The sequence below is a fragment of the Larimichthys crocea genome, chromosome II (genome assembly GCF_000972845.2).
Source record: "Larimichthys crocea isolate SSNF chromosome II, L_crocea_2.0, whole genome shotgun sequence".
In the NCBI taxonomy this organism is placed as follows: domain Eukaryota; kingdom Metazoa; phylum Chordata; class Actinopteri; family Sciaenidae; genus Larimichthys; species Larimichthys crocea.
In genome coordinates this window covers 2,031,720-2,049,135 of record NC_040012.1, presented here as the reverse complement: position 1 = coordinate 2,049,135, position 17,416 = coordinate 2,031,720, and the positions used below count along the sequence as shown (strand labels likewise).

Sequence of the window (17,416 nt, the reverse complement as noted above, 5' to 3'; positions counted from 1 at the left end):
AACGTAGTATCAAATTGATTTGACATGTTTTGGAATTCCAATTAAATTAAATCCGATCCTCATATTCCTAAGTGGGCTGGACAGAGCAGAAGAGTCTGATAGATTCAAAAGATTTAAAATGCTCTTTAATATACCTGAAAGTCAGATTAGCAAGACAATCAAAACATGAGTTAATGGTGTTAGCACAGGTCCTCCAATTTTTGACACATTTATCTATATAAATATTTGAGGAGACGATCATCTGATATCTCCCTCATTTAAATCTCGATATCGCTTTCCCTTGCAGGTGTCATAGCGGTGGTGATCTTTGTGATTGTGACTGGTCTGGCGATAACTGCCAGATTCCTCTACCGGAGAAAAGAGACGTATCGAAACCAAGAAGTGAAGGGAGTCAAACAGGACGACAGCCCAGATTTCCCTTTCAACAACCAGGCTGACTCCCAGAACGCCTCCGGCGAAAACCCAAAGGAGTATTTCATTTAACTGGAGGCCCCGATGACCCGATGAGCTGGTGGTGGTTGGTTTTTGGAGCAGAGGTCGCAGACAGAGAGGCGCCCCGTCACGCCTCAGGACTTTACACTGCACTCAAAGCCACTCAGAGACTTCACCTGGAGGCCGTGGCTCCACAGCATGTGCAGGCAAAAGAAGAACAATTCACATAGTGTTGTCTTTACTATAAAATTGTGAATATATTGATACAAACAGGCAACAGTGTTGGACTTATTGAGGTGTTGATATCCTTGTTTCAACTGTAAATACTCAAAAATGTAAATGTTTAATGTCTTTGTAACAAATCTCTGGATAATGTCACTTTGTCATGTTGAAGTGTTGGAAATAATGAAGGTATTAGTATTGTGATGGTGGATGGGTTGGGAAAACGTGAAGCTCTGCGATCTTGTGGCTTGGTTTTTTCTTGGTGCGAGATGGGTACTTCTATGTAGAGACAGGAGAGAAATCTGCAGCATGTTTAAATCCCCTGGAAGCTCAGTCAGACCTTTGGTTTCACTCACCTTTCAGTCACCACTCCAGGAATATTTTGTGAGGTCTTCAACTTCCAGGAATTTCTCTTTACACAATCCCTGCCACTTTTAACCTCTTTGAAAGTTTTCACATCTTGGGTGGGAAAATAACTTGATGTGTGTAACTTAATGTGAAAGGGAAGGCGCTTGTTAGTGAACCTATACAGGAGATTATAACTCAAATCTGCAGCTCCCTTTCAGTGTCAAGGAGTTTTATCTGTCAGGCTGCTTTTACTGTCGCGGTTGACTCTCATTGCATCATTTTTCAGCTGCAGCATGCAGCTGTTTTTAGCACTACCCACTCAGCACCAGCAAAGTTACAGACCACCTGGTTCACCAGCAAAAAAAAAAAAACAGATATTCCCTTTAGAGTTAGGAGACAAAATCAGAGCTAAAAAGATGGCAACATTATACTTGCATTGTCTTAACTGTTGGATGTGTAAATAAGCAACTGCTTTCCAAGTAAGTCCACCAAATCAACACAACTTGCAGCAACCCCAACCATGAGTTCTTCTGGAGCCACTACTTTGTCAGAAATAACCGTTTACGGTGCAGAGATACCAACTCACTGTCGGCAAGCATTGGGAGGCAATTTGAATCAGGGGTGGGAATGATGGACATAAAAACTGTTCACATATTCAAAGTAATTTCAGAATGCAAAAACATTGAAAGGCTGTTGCTGTATAAAACCAATCATCAAAAATGGGTTTTCATTTAATGACAAATCATAAGGAACATACACAGCGGTGATGAGCTGGATGCATCCATCCATCCATCCAATTGCCGGTCATACGCAAGTAATCAAAAGCCAGGTAAGGTCAATAAACATTTAAAAATAGCTTGAAGCTCACAAAAACATAATGTCAGCTGTGAATCAGTTAAGTTTACTCTGCACATACTAAGAGTTTCATTAAAACTGCGCAGACATCTGAATTTACGAACTTCTCTTCCCATGGTTCAAACAGCATTTTAGTAAAAACTAGGTTCCTAGTCTGTAGTCTGGAATAATTTGAGAACTTTTATATGTGGATGATTGTGTGAATGTTGCAATGAAGGTTTAAGATATGAGCCATAATCTGAGTAATGGTGGACTGACACGGGAACAGTTTATTTTTATCATCCCTTTACTTCTTTTCTAAACATTGTGGCACTGGCAGAAAAACCCGGTATCATCCATGAACTTCTATCAGTTCTGTGGTTCCCCTTAAAGCCTTCACATCCTGTTCACTTTTTTTCTTTCCAGCCGAACTAAAAAGTCCTCTCCTCCTGCTGTATGCCACCCGCTGGGAGTTTCCTCTCGCAGCCTTCCTAACAGTAAAGCTTTTAACACTGACAGCAGCACAGACTCTTAACACCACTGCTGTCTGTCATTTCATTCACTACATGCAGAGACCGTTAATGTGTTTTTGAAATGCTAATCTGCTTTCGGTCTGACAGGTGGATTGTGACTCAACCGAAAGCGGAGAGATGATCGGAAACGAAACAGAAAAGATAGGCCGAGAGAAAGTGTCAGGCAGACATGGATGTAATGAGAACAGCCTGATGTTAACACTTGAAAATGAAGCAAATCCTCCCATGTGTTAATTCAGCTCATGTGTAAAGAGTGCTGCTGATAAAGAGGATGAGAGGCAGAAAGAGGATCGACAGCAGCTGTTTATCAAACACACACACACACCACTGTGTCTCTGCAAGACCTCAAAACACAGATGGGATTTTAATGACAAAAGTTGTTCAAACTTTAAAGTGTCTCTTTAAACTTCATCTTTGTGCATTTATTTTTTTAACCCCACAACAGGTGAACAGCTGATGACTGTTTTCTGTCACCTACAGTCACATTCTAAAAAAGGGGTGCTTGGTTGATGACCAAATCATGCTTCACTTTTGAAAAACAGATTTTCCTTTAACGTACAAACATGTCCATCAATTAACTAAATCCTACCATGACGCTATGAAACAGAAAGAAAGACAAACATTCAACAGTCCAGGGTTACTTTAAGTTCAACTACCTTTCAAAACATTTACAGTATACAGATGGGAAAACTGTCAAACAGTTGCATATGTGCACCTGTAAACCTAACCTGGCAGGGTTTGTAGTTAAGCTCAGTGTAACTATGATGATGTAATGGTACTTATTATTGGTGAATATACAGTGATGTCAGTGAGTTTGAGTGACATGAAGATTTTAACCATATTCTGGTTGGTTACAGACAAAAACCTGTTTGATGACAATAAAATTGTTTTTTCAGAGACGTTTGATTAAGTATGATTTTCAGTTTTGGGGACGCTAAAATCGAACTACCAGCATCCTTGACCCCCTAGCAGCTAAACTTTAAAGGACTGAACAATGGCTGCTGTTTTCACTAGCTTTAAGACTGCTGTGATTAAGCCACTATTTAAGAAACCACACCATGATCTAGGGGGCTCTGAATAATTTAAGTGACCAATCTCTAACCTTTCATTTTTTAAGAGTTGTCGGAGCAACTCAGCCCACATAATTATCTTTTGAACATTTGCAGTCCGCTTTGTAGGGCCCATCATTCCAGTGAAACTCTACTTATCAATCATCAGTGTTTCTTCTGGATCTTGGTTCAGCATTCAATACCAGGTTGGAATCCAATTGTGATATTATCTATAAGTATCATGTCTCCACTAATTATGCCGTCTCTCACCCAAAGTCAGCTGGGATAAGCCCCAGCCCAACCGTGACCCTGATGAGGATAAGCAGTTACAGACAATGGATGGAATTTTGGAGTACCTCAGGGTCGCGTTCTTGGTCCTCTATACATTTCACCTCTTGGTCAAACTATGTAAAACATTTCCACTGTTATGGTGACGATACTTGCTCTGGGCCTGTAAACACAGACAAACACGGTCAAATTATTGATTTTAGAGGCAGTGAAATCTGGGATGCCTGCCGACTCCTTGGACAGCGATTTGACAAATCACATGTTTCAAGAGTTACCGTTATACGATCAGTTTAACAGCCAAGTTAACCTTCCTTTTTGAGACTGCCTTCACGGTTCAGTTATTGGTCCTCGGTTCCAGGGTGGTGCCCATTTATCAACTTTGATAACAGGATTAAAAATAGCAATAAATCTTTTGATTTGCAACTAACCAAACCTGCCTACCAGATACGAATATAGTAGCATAAATAGTGTTCATTTTGTGTTGAAGCAGTCAAGACTAAGCCATTCCTCCTTTCATCACCCACCATGTAATCCTGATCAGCTCTTCTTGCTCTCCACATGATGCAGATGTTGTTTTCTAAGTCGAGGGGGGGGATCCCCTCATCAGCAACTCTGCACAGAGGAACACAGGACTCCTGCTGATTGACACCTGCGTACACTCACTGCTTTCATTAAAATGTAAAAATGAAGGCAATTTAAAGATTAAGATCTTTTATTTTATTCACTGAGGTAGGTGAAGAAAATTTGATGAAGTGTGTGAATATAGCAGAATAACTCCGGGACACTGAAATTTTAAGTGGTCAGTATTTACTGCTAGCACTGTAATAATTCTGATGACTAATGTGCTGTATCACCCCCCTTTAAAAAGTAATTTAAAAGATTAAAATCAGCTTTTTTAAAAGCGTGTTTGAAGTCAAATGAACAGAATAAATTATATTCCAAACACTGGCAGCCAAAGCTTTTGTTGGAATATGACTTATTATGCATCATTGGTTATATTTTCATTAAATTCAGCCACTTTTTTACCCAAGCTTACTTCCTTGTAATTCACCAACCTCTTTCTTTCTTGATTTGAGACCATTCCTGTTTGCAGCATCTCAACATGTCACACAAACAGCAGATATATAATCAATTAAAAAAGAGACATCAGATGTTAACTTCAGTGAAATTAAATGTTTTGATTCGTGAGCCATTTAGTGGGTACTTGTACCGTGCCTCATTTTCAGTATCTATTTTCTCTACAGCTATTACCAGAACTACCTATTATCGTACAGGATAATTGCTATGATTCCACATTGTCATTTCATTTGACATACAGGTGTGGACACGTAATTGACAGAAGTGAAGCTTTATTCATTAAAGGAGGGAGAAAAAAAAAGTCAAATTGAGATTAAACATTTATGTTTATATGCTGTAGCTGAGCTACTGAGATCATTACCTCTGGCCGATTATGCGAATAATGACATTTGGAAAAGCGGTTTTATGAACTCACCAACTTGAACACAGCACTCACACCTCCAGTGTCACGCCAGACTGGATCTATTAAAGTCACCTAGAAGGTTATGGTGACATTTACAACTGCTTCTTGGCACAGGTATCAAACAGCCTACCGTCACCACCTCACATCAGGGTTATTACAAAATGCCAGGGACACTGGTGCTTTTTACCCCCCTCCCCATGCTAAGTAGAAGCCATTTCCTCGTATTGATTTCCCTTATCAAATCCAAACCTGCCTTGAAACAAGATGTAAAGAGAAGCAGTTGAGTCAGGGAAGGATTTTCAGACTTTGAGAAGATTGACAGGTGGAAAAAAGTCGGTCTAGCTAGTGGTATTAATCTTTGTCCTCAATGATACGGTTTGTATAACATTACAAACATGTTTGGTGATTTGCCACCTCTGATTAAATTTAGACGACTAAAACGCTGCTTAATCACAACACCTCCACCTCCAACACTGGCCAACCAGTTTAGGAGATTGACACACTTGAGACCACTGTTCGTATCCAAAGTAACACAATGCAAGGGTAAAACAACTTAAAATCTACTTTGGCCTTGGCTAATTAGAACAGTAAGCTCCCAAGATATCGCTTGTCTGGCTGCCCAAGCTATTTTGTGGAATGACGATAACGCCAATGAGGTCAGACAGCAAGGACACGTTGCAATAATTATGAATAATGATCCACTTACTAGCTTCTCCAGAGCTCCATTAGAGAAAACTCCATCTACTGATGAAAGCCATGAGATACAGTTAAAGACTTAGTAGAGTACAGGGAGCTCTAGTTAAGATTATTCTATCAAAATGCTTTTCATATTTCCCCCCCGGAGACCTCAGAAGCCTCAACTCACTTGTTTCAGATTTGACTTGCCGTTTTATTATAGTTGTCAAAGATGGGAGACGCTGGTGGGGCAAAGGAGGATCTCGTCTCATTACACAGCAGTAGAGTAATAGGAGTTTCTCTCCGCTTCAACTTGAAGCCTCCGATGTTTTGTCACGACGCTCTGCTGGTGGGAATAGATCTCCTGTCTCATAGCAGGCTGCTGGTAATTATCCAGCCCACCTACAGTTTATAATCTGAGCGGCTGTGGAGATGTTTCTCACTGTGGAGTTTGAATTCAAACAGATGAGTGATTGGATGGCAGAGTTTGTCCTGCTAATTATCCAGCCCACCTACAGCATGTAGGAGGGAGCAGAGTCAGTACACCATCACTTCTCCCCACACACCATTTCGCTTAGCTGACAAATTATCTAACAAACACTTTGTTTCATTTATGTGTGGGCTTATTAATAGGGAACATCTGCTAGATTTTGGTACCTGCGTCAACTGAACAGCTCATTAAAATCTATTAATACTGAAGAATGTGACGTCTGTGACCCTAAAAATATTTTTAAGTACCATTACTAATGATGAAACTAATTTTTAAGTTGATATTTGGGGTCCTGGTGTTCATGAGTGATGGGGAAACGGCTGTCTGAGCCGGAAGGCAAAGAATTTGATTCTCCAATCTTTCCACATTCCAGCCCTCACTCAAAGTCAGGTTTGGGTAGTGACCAAGAGAATGAGATTGTGGATACAAGCAGCCAAAATGAGCTTCCTCCACAGGGTGGCTGGGCCTTAGAGACAGGATAAAGGAGCTTGGGCAGCCGGAGGGAGTTCAGGGTAGAGATGCTGCACCTTAGCAACGAAAGGTGAGGTGGTTAGGGCATCTGGCCTGGAGTCTCCTACCGGGTCGACATGCCCAGAGGCATCACAACCAACCAGAACGCATTGGAGGGATTATACAGCCCATCTGGCCCGGGAACGCCTCAGGTTACCCCAGGAGGAGATGGAAGGAGTTGCTGGGGATAGTGTAAACCTGCTGCCACCGTGACCTGACCATGGATAAGGAAATATGATTGATTACATCTAAGGAAATGGGGTTAACGCCTTCCAGGCAGCCAAACTAACAAGAATCTACTGTATAATTGGCATATTTAGAATAAAGTGATTGTATAAAGTTGAACAAAACTGGATCCATTTGCTTCCGTCAGGATGCTTCTGAGAAATGTGAAAAGGTAGTTTTTAAATTCTCCAGTATCCCATTTGTTCTTGAATTATTTTACTCCTCCTGTTACCTGATGTCAGAGGTAACGCCACACAAGATGAGACAAAATAGGATAAAGCAATGAGAATGTATTGTGGAACAGATCAAGCTGATGTGTCTGCAGATTTCAGTCTCACAGCTTTAGTTTAAGAGCAACTTTTCTTAGGAGATAACTCTGGTTTAATCTCTAATAGAAAAATAATAGTCCCTGGAGAAACGAAGCCAATCTGTGACAGAAATAACAGCGGTGGAGGACAACTTTTTAAACATGGCTGCCTGCAGATGACTTTTAAAGGATTATCCTCACACGTCGTCCTTTACCTCCGAAACATTTCCAGCCTCTCCTCCCTGTCTGCCTCCACACAGAAGAGTCAGCGTTCATCCTGATACATATCAGTTATTACAGCCGAGCCACCTTACAGCCTCGCTTTCCAATAATAAATTGATTTTCTAACAACTTTTTTTTTTTTTATATATAGTTTCACCTCTACATGCTCTTATCAGGCAGGCGGCGAGCTGTGAGGAAGAGGAACAGGGTGCAGGCCTTCGACACAGCTGAATCCAGACGACCTCGACTATTAGTTAAGATCTTTTGTCTCCGAAAACTCTGCCAGCTTTAAATCTGATAAGCAGCTAAAGACATAGATCATTTAGAGTTGACGCTTTCTTGATTAAATCTTCAGTTTCATGCAGGAGAGGCTCCATAAATAAAGTGAACGCACCTCATGTTTACTGATGTTCAATGTACAACACAGGTATTGTTTGGCACTTTCATGGTAGTGACTCTCACAGTCTTACCATTCAAGGCATGCTCAGCAACTGGACAGTGAAATAACTTTTGTCCATTGGACAAATGGCGAGTTCAAATTTTAATCAGCCACCAATAGATTACCTTTTTTCGGGCTGATAAATACTTGCAAATTGTTCCACACTGGCACAAAGTTAATTTTGATTATTCAAAGTTGTTTCAAGGAGTATGGCCTCTCCTGAGGGTTTGTTTGTTTTTTGTTACAGAAATTAACTAATTTTCCTTGTGTAGCGGTGAAGTAAATAATAGCCAAGTTAATTTTAAGGTGAATGCAACAGTACTTTTGGTTCTTGAACAGATCTGCAGCAAGAAAGCACTGAGGTGTTCGCTTAATCAAGGCAAAAATTATTATATACACATGTTGATAAAGATAAGACAATATACCCTGTGCTTACTGAGCCAATGCTTTAATAGTGGAAGGCACATTAGTAAGAGCAACTGTGGTCAATTTCTCTGTCGATCTTAAGGTATGCCACTGTCATCAGTACCTTGAGGTGTTCACATGCTAGAGTGTGTCATTTACCCCACTGCTGCTCTTCCATTACACACCTACATCCTGACATTTACACTGGAATCCTATTTTCTCGTTACCACACACACATACTCTAAAGCTATTTTCAGCTCAGCATGCTCCTTCTTCCCATTCTGCTTTTCCATCAGCAATTCTGACATTTTTTTCCAGCTTATTTTTTAAACTTTGTTACGAGTTTCTCCCATCTTGTCTTTTAATCCACTATTTTTTTCCTGATAATTTCCTACAGAGTGAATCATCAATACACACTGCCTGTTTAGTTGAGATTAAAAAAAGCTGAATTAATTCGTTAACACGTTTTGCCAGATATGGGTGAGTGTAATATTAACTTGATTGTCTATGTGCCGTTTTTGGCGGAAATACATTTTTATTAAGATGCTCTGTAAATCTGAGCACAGATTTAGTTCGCTGTAGTAATTTTTCCCTGTTGCTACTGGAATTTATGTTTCTTTAGGTTGGTAGTAAACCAAAAACAAAAAAAAAAACAAATCACAGAGGGTCAAAGTCTTTTATCCACATGAATCCTGTGAAACCCTGTCACAATTCGTAGGGTTTGCACAGAAAGTTGCATTCAGAAACTTCGACAGAAAGGAATGTTAGTTGCCACAAACTAAACTGCTGTTTAACCCACTTTGGTAACCCCTAGAGAATTATTTATTTACTGCTACATAAGGTCGATTTTGGTGCTGGTGGAATCATTAGGGCCATCCTGGGAATGCAGCCTGAGTGGACACAACAGCATCTGAGAAATATCACACATCTCAATTTATTCAACCAGTCTGGAGTCAAGAGAAATGTCTCCAAGTAATGAATTAAACATAGCAGCAGGTAAAAATATATTAGTGCTTACAGAAGGAACATGAATAATGCATTTGCAAATGGATCTTTTTAAACCAAGATGGGTTTTCTCTGCTTGTTTGTGTGTTCACACAGAGAAGAGCCCAGCTGAGGTGGAGCTGACAGTTACATTTCCCCACCGGGCAGATTTGGCCCCTGCTGAAATGAGGGTTTTTAGAAATCTCTGCAGGATGTGTAGGTGTAAAGAAAAATGTTGAGCCAAGTGAACGTCACATTGGTGCAAGTGCCTGTTTGCCCCAAACATGGTGTCAGTATTAGTCACTTTTTTTGCAGCTGTTCATTCTTAAATGATGTAAATCTTTCAACATAAAGAGTGCCATGTCTAAAGCACAACACACGCCAAATACATTAAGTATCAGCGGCGGCAAGCAATAACCGGAGGGCTGCAGTGCAATTTAATTTCATCAGTTAGATTTTATCCTCTGACCACGAGGGTTTTGGAAAGCATTTCCAATCCTTTAGGTTATGTGTGAGACATTCCACCTGGATTATGTTCTTTGGTAAATGCCATACATTTGTTTTTGCCTCAGGCTTTGGTAGTTACGTTGAGTGAATAGCTGTTGGATTTCATGCATCTGATGATGATTTACACCAGTTTTGAATGTAACGGCACAGGTTGGGTTCATGTGACCGACAAAGTAACAAGCTTCAAAATTGTTAATCATAGACTTCGAGTTTGGATCAGCTGTTTGTAGCATTTGTGGTCAGTCACTGTGGAGTCCTGGTCCATTACAGACACCATTAGATGGCGTAACCCTGTCTCTTGAAGAGCACTAGGCTCTCTGACCTTTCTCAGAGCAAACCGAGCCAAAGTGACACCTTTCACTTTATAGACTATCACCTCCCACAGGTGTTTGCAATCAGCAGGTGAGACACCTCACCTGTTTTTCTTCCATATATGGTCTTCATATATACACAAACATTCTTTCAGTTTTAATAGACATATCCAAACATCAAATGACTAAAAGTATAAGACAGAGATGAGAGAAAGGACAAAGTAAATAACAACAATTTTTTTAGGAGACTTCCAAGATTATCTTATATATCTATAATTTTTACAACTGACTTCACAATTCTCATCTTAACTTAAGTACTGGCTCCTTCTGGATTGAACCACTGCTGAAAAAAAAAAACATTCACTACGTTACTGCGTGTATGATTAAGTCAGAAAACTTTCAACTTACATACGCTCAAATACACACAATACCAAAAGAGGAAAAAGAACCAAAACAAACAAATGATTCCACATAGAATACAAGCAAAGTATAAAATACATTTAAAGGAAATAGGCTGTAAAAAAACAAAAGTAGATAACAAGATGGTACTGATCACATGCAAAGTAAAAACAGGTGGAGCTACAGGTGACACAGATGACAGCCTGATTACTGAAGGATGTCATCATCCAATAGCACGCTTTGTATGAGTCTGACTAAAGAGTATATAAAGTGGTTTCTGGTCAACAGTTCAGTATGGGCTTGCTCATCTCAACAGAAATGCTGGGCTATAATTCAGTTACATGCAGTGTGATTAAAGTAGAGCAGATCCTTTATTAATCTGATGGTCAGTGGGTCAATCCTTGGCTTTGTTAGTCTGCATCAAAGTCTCCTTGAGAAACTGATTTCTTATCTTTAGTTTTTACAGTGGTCCAGTCTATTCAAACTAAAAGTGGCTTGACTCCTCATATCTGTCAAACATTAAAATTCATGCATTGACAGGATTTGAACTCTTAATTGCAGTTTTTAAAACCTTGATGACTTGCAGAATGACAAAAGGGTTTTTAATCCAGCCACATCATGATGTGGAAGACAAGTAGCTGGCAAGTCCTTTAAAATTCTGGGCTGTCTGTTTGCTTTTTTTGGGGGGTCAAGGAAATCACTCAAAGTTCAAATGTTTACTAAAGCATGCCAGCATATGAAGGGCAACTGGTTACCTTCTAGGTCAAGACCTGATGCATTGGCCCGCCTGTGTTAAGCCATTCACAATTCTCAAGTGCACTTGAGAACTTTTCATCCTGCATGAAAAGGGTGTTGCAAGTCTGGGATCATAGTAGAGTTCCTTAATGGTAACAAGGTGTGACTTGTACGAGGCTCCGATTTAGAGGCACTGTACCACACCACCGACCAGTCAGTAGCTGCTATAGTTGGCAAGTCCCCTGTAGCCAGTATGGTACCACCGCAGGTAGCTTCAGCTAGCTGCTTCCTCCTCCTGAGCAGCCGGGAGGCTGGGTGACTGTTCGAAAGAGGTATAGTCCCAAACTGAAGCCCACGGTACACCACCAACCACTCCATGTTTCTAACAGATTTTCCCCACTCAGCAACACATCCACAGAGAGGCCAACTCTAGTCATTGGCAGCTCCATAGTCCGAAGCATGAAGTTGGCGACACCGGGGGCTAGTTAAATGCATCCCGGGGGCCAGAGCAGGTGACCTCAAGTCTTCAAAACTGCTGGCTAAAGATAAATGTAGATGCAGTAAGATTGTTCATGTCTGTGGTAATGACCTTCCAGTTATGCCAACCGGGAGGTCATTAAAATTAATGTTTCATTAGTGTGTGCATATGCCAAAACTAAGGCTGTCGAAGTGGTGTCAGCAAACTATGTGGGCTTCATAGACAATTGGACACTTTTCTGGGGAAAACCTGGTCTGATTAGGAGAGATGGCATCCATCCCACTTTGGATGTAGCAGCTCTCATATTTAGAAACCTGGCCAAGTTTATTAGTTGACCAAAACTATGACAACCCAGAATTGAGACCAAGAAGCAGAGCTGCAGTCTTACATGCTTCTCTGCACCTCAATTAGAGCAGCTGTCCACCCAGTCCTTTAGTATATTGTCAACACGTCCATGGCTGTGCAGGACCCTGATTGGTGCGGCATCCTGTCCACGCCGCCAATGAGAGCCGCACCGCAGCATCACAGGCATTTATACTCGCGCCGCCTAAGCATCGTGGCGGCTTCACTTGTTTGTGTGGCGGTTGTGAGCGCGCCTCGTTTAGTCGTATCATATGAATGTTTGTATTCGTAACTGTAGATGTTAGGGTATTGAATTGTTGGGACTGGGCAGGGATTAGTTTAGGTAGATACCACTGATTAAACAAGATTTGTTAGGTGTGTGTACTTAGATAAAATAGGCTCTGTTAGAGTTCTCTTTGTGTGTGTTCGTTTAACAGCACTCTCTCGACCTTAGTTCCCTTTTGCCTCACCTTGTTCAAAAACGATCTGAACCTTCATTTAATAAAATACTTGTTAACCTTTTTAAAATCTAGTTTTGTTACTACTTTTCATACCCTTACATATGGTCATAACAGACGAGTAATCCCAAACATCTCCAACAGTCCAAAATTAGAATTAAATGTGGACTCTTGAATATCAGGTCCTTGTCCCCTAAAGCATTTTAGTCAATGAATTTTTATCTGATTACAATATTGCTCTGTCTCTCTGACTCCTGGCTACAGGAGTATGAAAGCTTAAATGAATCGAGTCATTGTAATACTTATTCCAAAGAACCAGTAGAATTGGTGCCATAACTCATTTGCATGTCTTGTTCTTAACCTCACTCAACCTGGAAAACATTACAGCCAAGTAATGCCAGTAGTGAATGCTGCAATGAACACTGGCTCTATCAGGAGGCACGAGACACCACTTGTGCTAATTCTGTTGTGCTGGGAAGGCAGTATACCTCAGCCTGTGTGGTTCTGGGCAAGAAGGTGTACTTTAAGAGTGCCAAAGACCCCCACAGGTCTTCAACTCTCTAAAAAGAAGGCTCCTTGTAAGGGGAAGATTTGATGGGGCCAATATATTCAGCTAGAATTTGTCCCAGGGGTTTTTTAAACACCAGATAAATGCTGTTCAAACTCATGGTACGGCTGTATTTACCCCAGTGAAATACACTTTGTGTCAAACATTCATATCTATGTCTGTACTGAGTAGGAATTGACCACTTCAGGATGGTCTGAGGCTTGAAAAATAACATCCAGAATGATCAAATGGTTCTGATCAGGAGCAAACGGCTCTGTCAAAAGAATCAGGCAGTCCTTCAAACTTAATCTCTTCATCTTTTGCAGTTCAGCATACATTGGTTGAACAGAAGTGTAAATTCATCCAATATATTCAGGTACAATTATCACGTTCACAATTTAATAACTTTTTACAAAATACGTTTTCCGACACCCACTGGGTCCCACAATCATACATGAAAAGGGTGCTACAAGTCTGGGATCAAAGTAACTTCCATGTTAACAAGATGTGACTTCTCTCCTGTTCTACACTAGTAACCAAAAGGCAGAGTTGTCGCATCACTAAAGGGATGTCTCTTGTCGTGCACCACTCTTTTCAAACTTTTGAAATGTGCAGTTTTTCAAGAGAAAGCTCTTTATTACATCTGATATGTTGGGGTCTCAATCACACCCCCTTGAGGTAGCTCTTCATTCCCTGACACTGTCAAAGTTGACCTGCTCACAGCATTCTCTAGTCTGGGTGATGCCCTTGACACGCAATACTGCTTTTTCTTGTCTGGTAGGTGCAACTTTTGGGTCTAGCAGCTGCAAATTCCTGAGTGATGTAACCACTGTAATCCACCCATCTGGGTTGGCTGTTGTTCGCTTCCCTTCACAACCACCTGGGTGGCAAACCGAGGACGATACGGGCAGGTGGGAATGGGTGTCAGGTGTCTTTGGTTCTGCAAGTTGCCTGTCAGCTGCCTGCCGAAGAAGGTACACAAGGATAAGCATACCCTCGTTGTCACTTAGGTGTGTCCAAGTCACGCTGGTGCAGAGGGAAGTTCTCAGATGTGGTGGTGGTAAGGAACATCTAAACATGTGACAAATACATTCAAGTGATTTCTAGTAATTAACTTTGCAAATTTATTAACATGGCTGTAAATCAATCTTCAAACAAATGTAGTTTTGAACATACATTCTGTTCCACCTCTTCAACACTGAGACAAGGCAAAAAGTCCAGCACCACAACCTGCCAATTACATGTCATGTTGTTACAAAGGCAAAAATCTTAAAATTGCCAAAATACACCCCCCTCTAGAATAAGTCTTCTAACCATAAATTGACACTTATGTTGGACCAACGGCTACTTTCAGTTTTGACCAGGGTGGCAAAATCTGACGAGTCCTCCAGTCCCCTGCAAGCAGTGAGGTTGTTGCTGGGGAACCAGGACAATGACGACATCAGGCTGGTGAGGAACTACAGCACCCATGAGCTCAGTCCTCAGGTGCGTTGCCGTTGCCCCAGGAGTGCACATGAAGCCAAAGGACAGCAGCCCCTCTGGCATCTCATCCAACAAAGACCTTCTACAATGCACAGGAAAGGACAACCAGGTAGTACATACCCAAAGGTACACTGTCCAGAGAGGTCGTCCAACTCTCCTGCCTCTCCATGCTCCTTGGCAGCTTGAGTGGCGGTAGGACTTGCCATGCGGCTTATGTGCTAGTGCAACAATGAACTGTTTTCCACTAAATCCCCCACACAAGTATACAAAACATGTATACTACAATAACCACATTAAGCCTCAATATTAACATGCATCACATTAACAACAAAGTACTTACCATGATCAAGAATAAATGAAGCTCTACTCTCCAAAGACAAATATTCCTGCTACATTCTGATGGACTAAGCTATCTGAAGCAACGCATGAGATCCGGAATGCAACGCAAACAGAATCACAGTACTTCACCTGCACTCCAGGTAATGGGCAAGGAAAAACATTGGACATTAGGACAAGCAAGAGAAATAAAGAAATTAAAACCAATAATGAATAACAGTGTCATTTAAAATTAACAGCAAATTTTAAAACAGTAAACAGATCACAGGATTATGAATAAAATTATTAAAGAGCTCAGCCATAAACACATGAAAAGAAGTTTTTAACCTGGATTTAAGAGTTGGGGCTGATTTCAGTGCTGCGCAGCATAACTGCTAAATGGCAGATTTAAATAAACCCTTATTTCTCATCAGTTTACCCCCTTTTCTGTTCCCTGTCATCACAGGGATTGAGCAGGGTATCCGAACTCCATAGGGCCCTGACTTTTCCTGGTGAAGATTATATTTATATCAGTCAGACTCACAGATGCTGATTCAAAGGAGGTGGGGGGGCTCGGTGACTTTTAGTCAAGGGTTGTTTCCAAGGTGGAATAGTGGGGCTGGACGATATGGTAGCTTAAGGGGAGAAAATAGAGGATTTTGGCATGGTGGTAGTTGGATTCCCATATTGACGAGACTCTTCATCCTGTCAGTAAAATCCAGAAGTGGGGAGTCATCAAGGCTGGGTGGGGTCTGACGGTCTGACTCCACTTGTTGGGGTGAGAATAATGATGTTGCCGGTTCTTTCTGGGTCTGCTGTCCTCCATGTTCAGTCCTAATCTCAGAGTCCTCACCAGAGTGCCGCCTTATCTGTTTTGGATTATCTTGTCTTTGGTCCTTGGCAGTGTCTGATGCAGAAAATAAAAAGTTGGCGCTTAACAGCTGTACTCCTGACTTGTTAAGTGGACGTAGTCTCTGTGATGTCCCCAACAGACTGTCTAAAACCTGGACGTAGTCTCTGTGACGTCTTGACAAACTGTCTAAAACCTGGACGTAGTCTCTGTGACGTCTTGACAAACTGTCTAAAACCTGGATGTAGTCTCTGTGACGTCCCCACAGAGCAAAATCCATCTGCCTGCGTTCCCAAAAGATGTTGAAATGAAGTTTGAGTAGCACATGTATCTTTTAACCATCTGTTTAGCATCATCAGCCTGCTGAATGATCTCCTCGCTGAACTGTTGGTAGAGGGCCACTGAAACACCTCAGTATTTAGACATTGGATTCTCTTCATCAGATCAACAAAGTCCCTTTTTCTTAATACCTCCGATTGTTTGACATCAAGGGCTCATTTTTTTTTTTTTTTAACCGGATGCTCAGTAGCAATCTTTGAGATATCAGACACCATATCTTGGTAAAACAGTAAAGTCTTTTTTTAGTTTTAAATATCACACCACACTTTTAGGACTTTTTCCTAATGAGCTCAAATCAGCTCAAACCTTTGCAGTCTCTCACAATCGTCCAGTCAGTGGGTGTGAGTGGACTCCTTCCCTCGCTGTCAGGCTGCACAGCTCTTTAGTTCCACAACTGGGGACCAAAAAAAAACTTTAATTCACAAGACAAATCATTTTATATTTAGAAAACATTGCCTACCTTGATGACGGACGTAGGGTTTTTTTGGCCTAGGTAGCTCTGACACAGGACTCCTAAGAGGAGAAACTGAAGGCCCGGGCTCTGTATAAAACATTGAAATCCAAATGTCACCCTTTTCATCGTTGGAATTTTTTTGAGTTTTTGCGACTTACCCGACGTTCCACTTGTAGTGCTGGCAGAATCTCCGTGTAAGTAGGGCGGCTGTGTCGTCCTAATCGCAGACGGTCCGCACGAGGATGAATCGTTGATGGAGGAGTGTCTCCTGCATCACCATCTAATAGATAGCCGGATGCAGGCGGGTCGCCCCCGGTCAGAAAATATGGTAAATGGACTGGACTTATATAGCGCCTTTCTAGTCTTCCGACCACTCAAAGTGCTCTACACTACATATCTCATTCACCCCACTCCCACACATTCATACTCTGATGGCACTGGCTACCGTGCAAGGTGCCAACTGCTCATCAGTTTAAGGGTCTAAGCATTCATATACTGATGGCACAGCCTTCGGGTTCAGTATCTTGCCCAAGGACACTTTGGCATGCAGACCGGCGGAGCCGGGGATCGAACCGCCGATCATCTGATTAGTGGACAACCCGCTCTGCCTGTGAGCCACAGCCACCCCATCTGCCTATAACATAGTCAATCTGTGCAAGTAGACATGGTGCCCAGAATCCGTCTCTCCTAACTTCCCCCTTGCAACATGAGCTACCTCATGTGCATCCTAATCCATTAGCCCTTGTAGTGTATTTT

General features: G+C 41.5%; 1 protein-coding gene across 2 annotated transcripts in view; it reads left to right on the top strand.

The window, feature by feature from the left end:
- The window catches only part of LOC104938513 (contactin-associated protein-like 4), a 107,189-nt gene extending 98,074 nt beyond the window's left edge, over positions 1-9,115 (top strand). For both annotated transcript variants that reach the window (XM_027289772.1, XM_027289769.1), the window contains one exon: positions 287-9,115. In XM_027289772.1, the coding sequence (XP_027145573.1) occupies positions 287-483 (197 nt within the window). In that variant the 3' untranslated portion in view covers positions 484-9,115. The remainder of the gene's footprint in view (positions 1-286) is intronic.
- Positions 9,116-17,416: the final 8,301 nt, after the last annotated feature.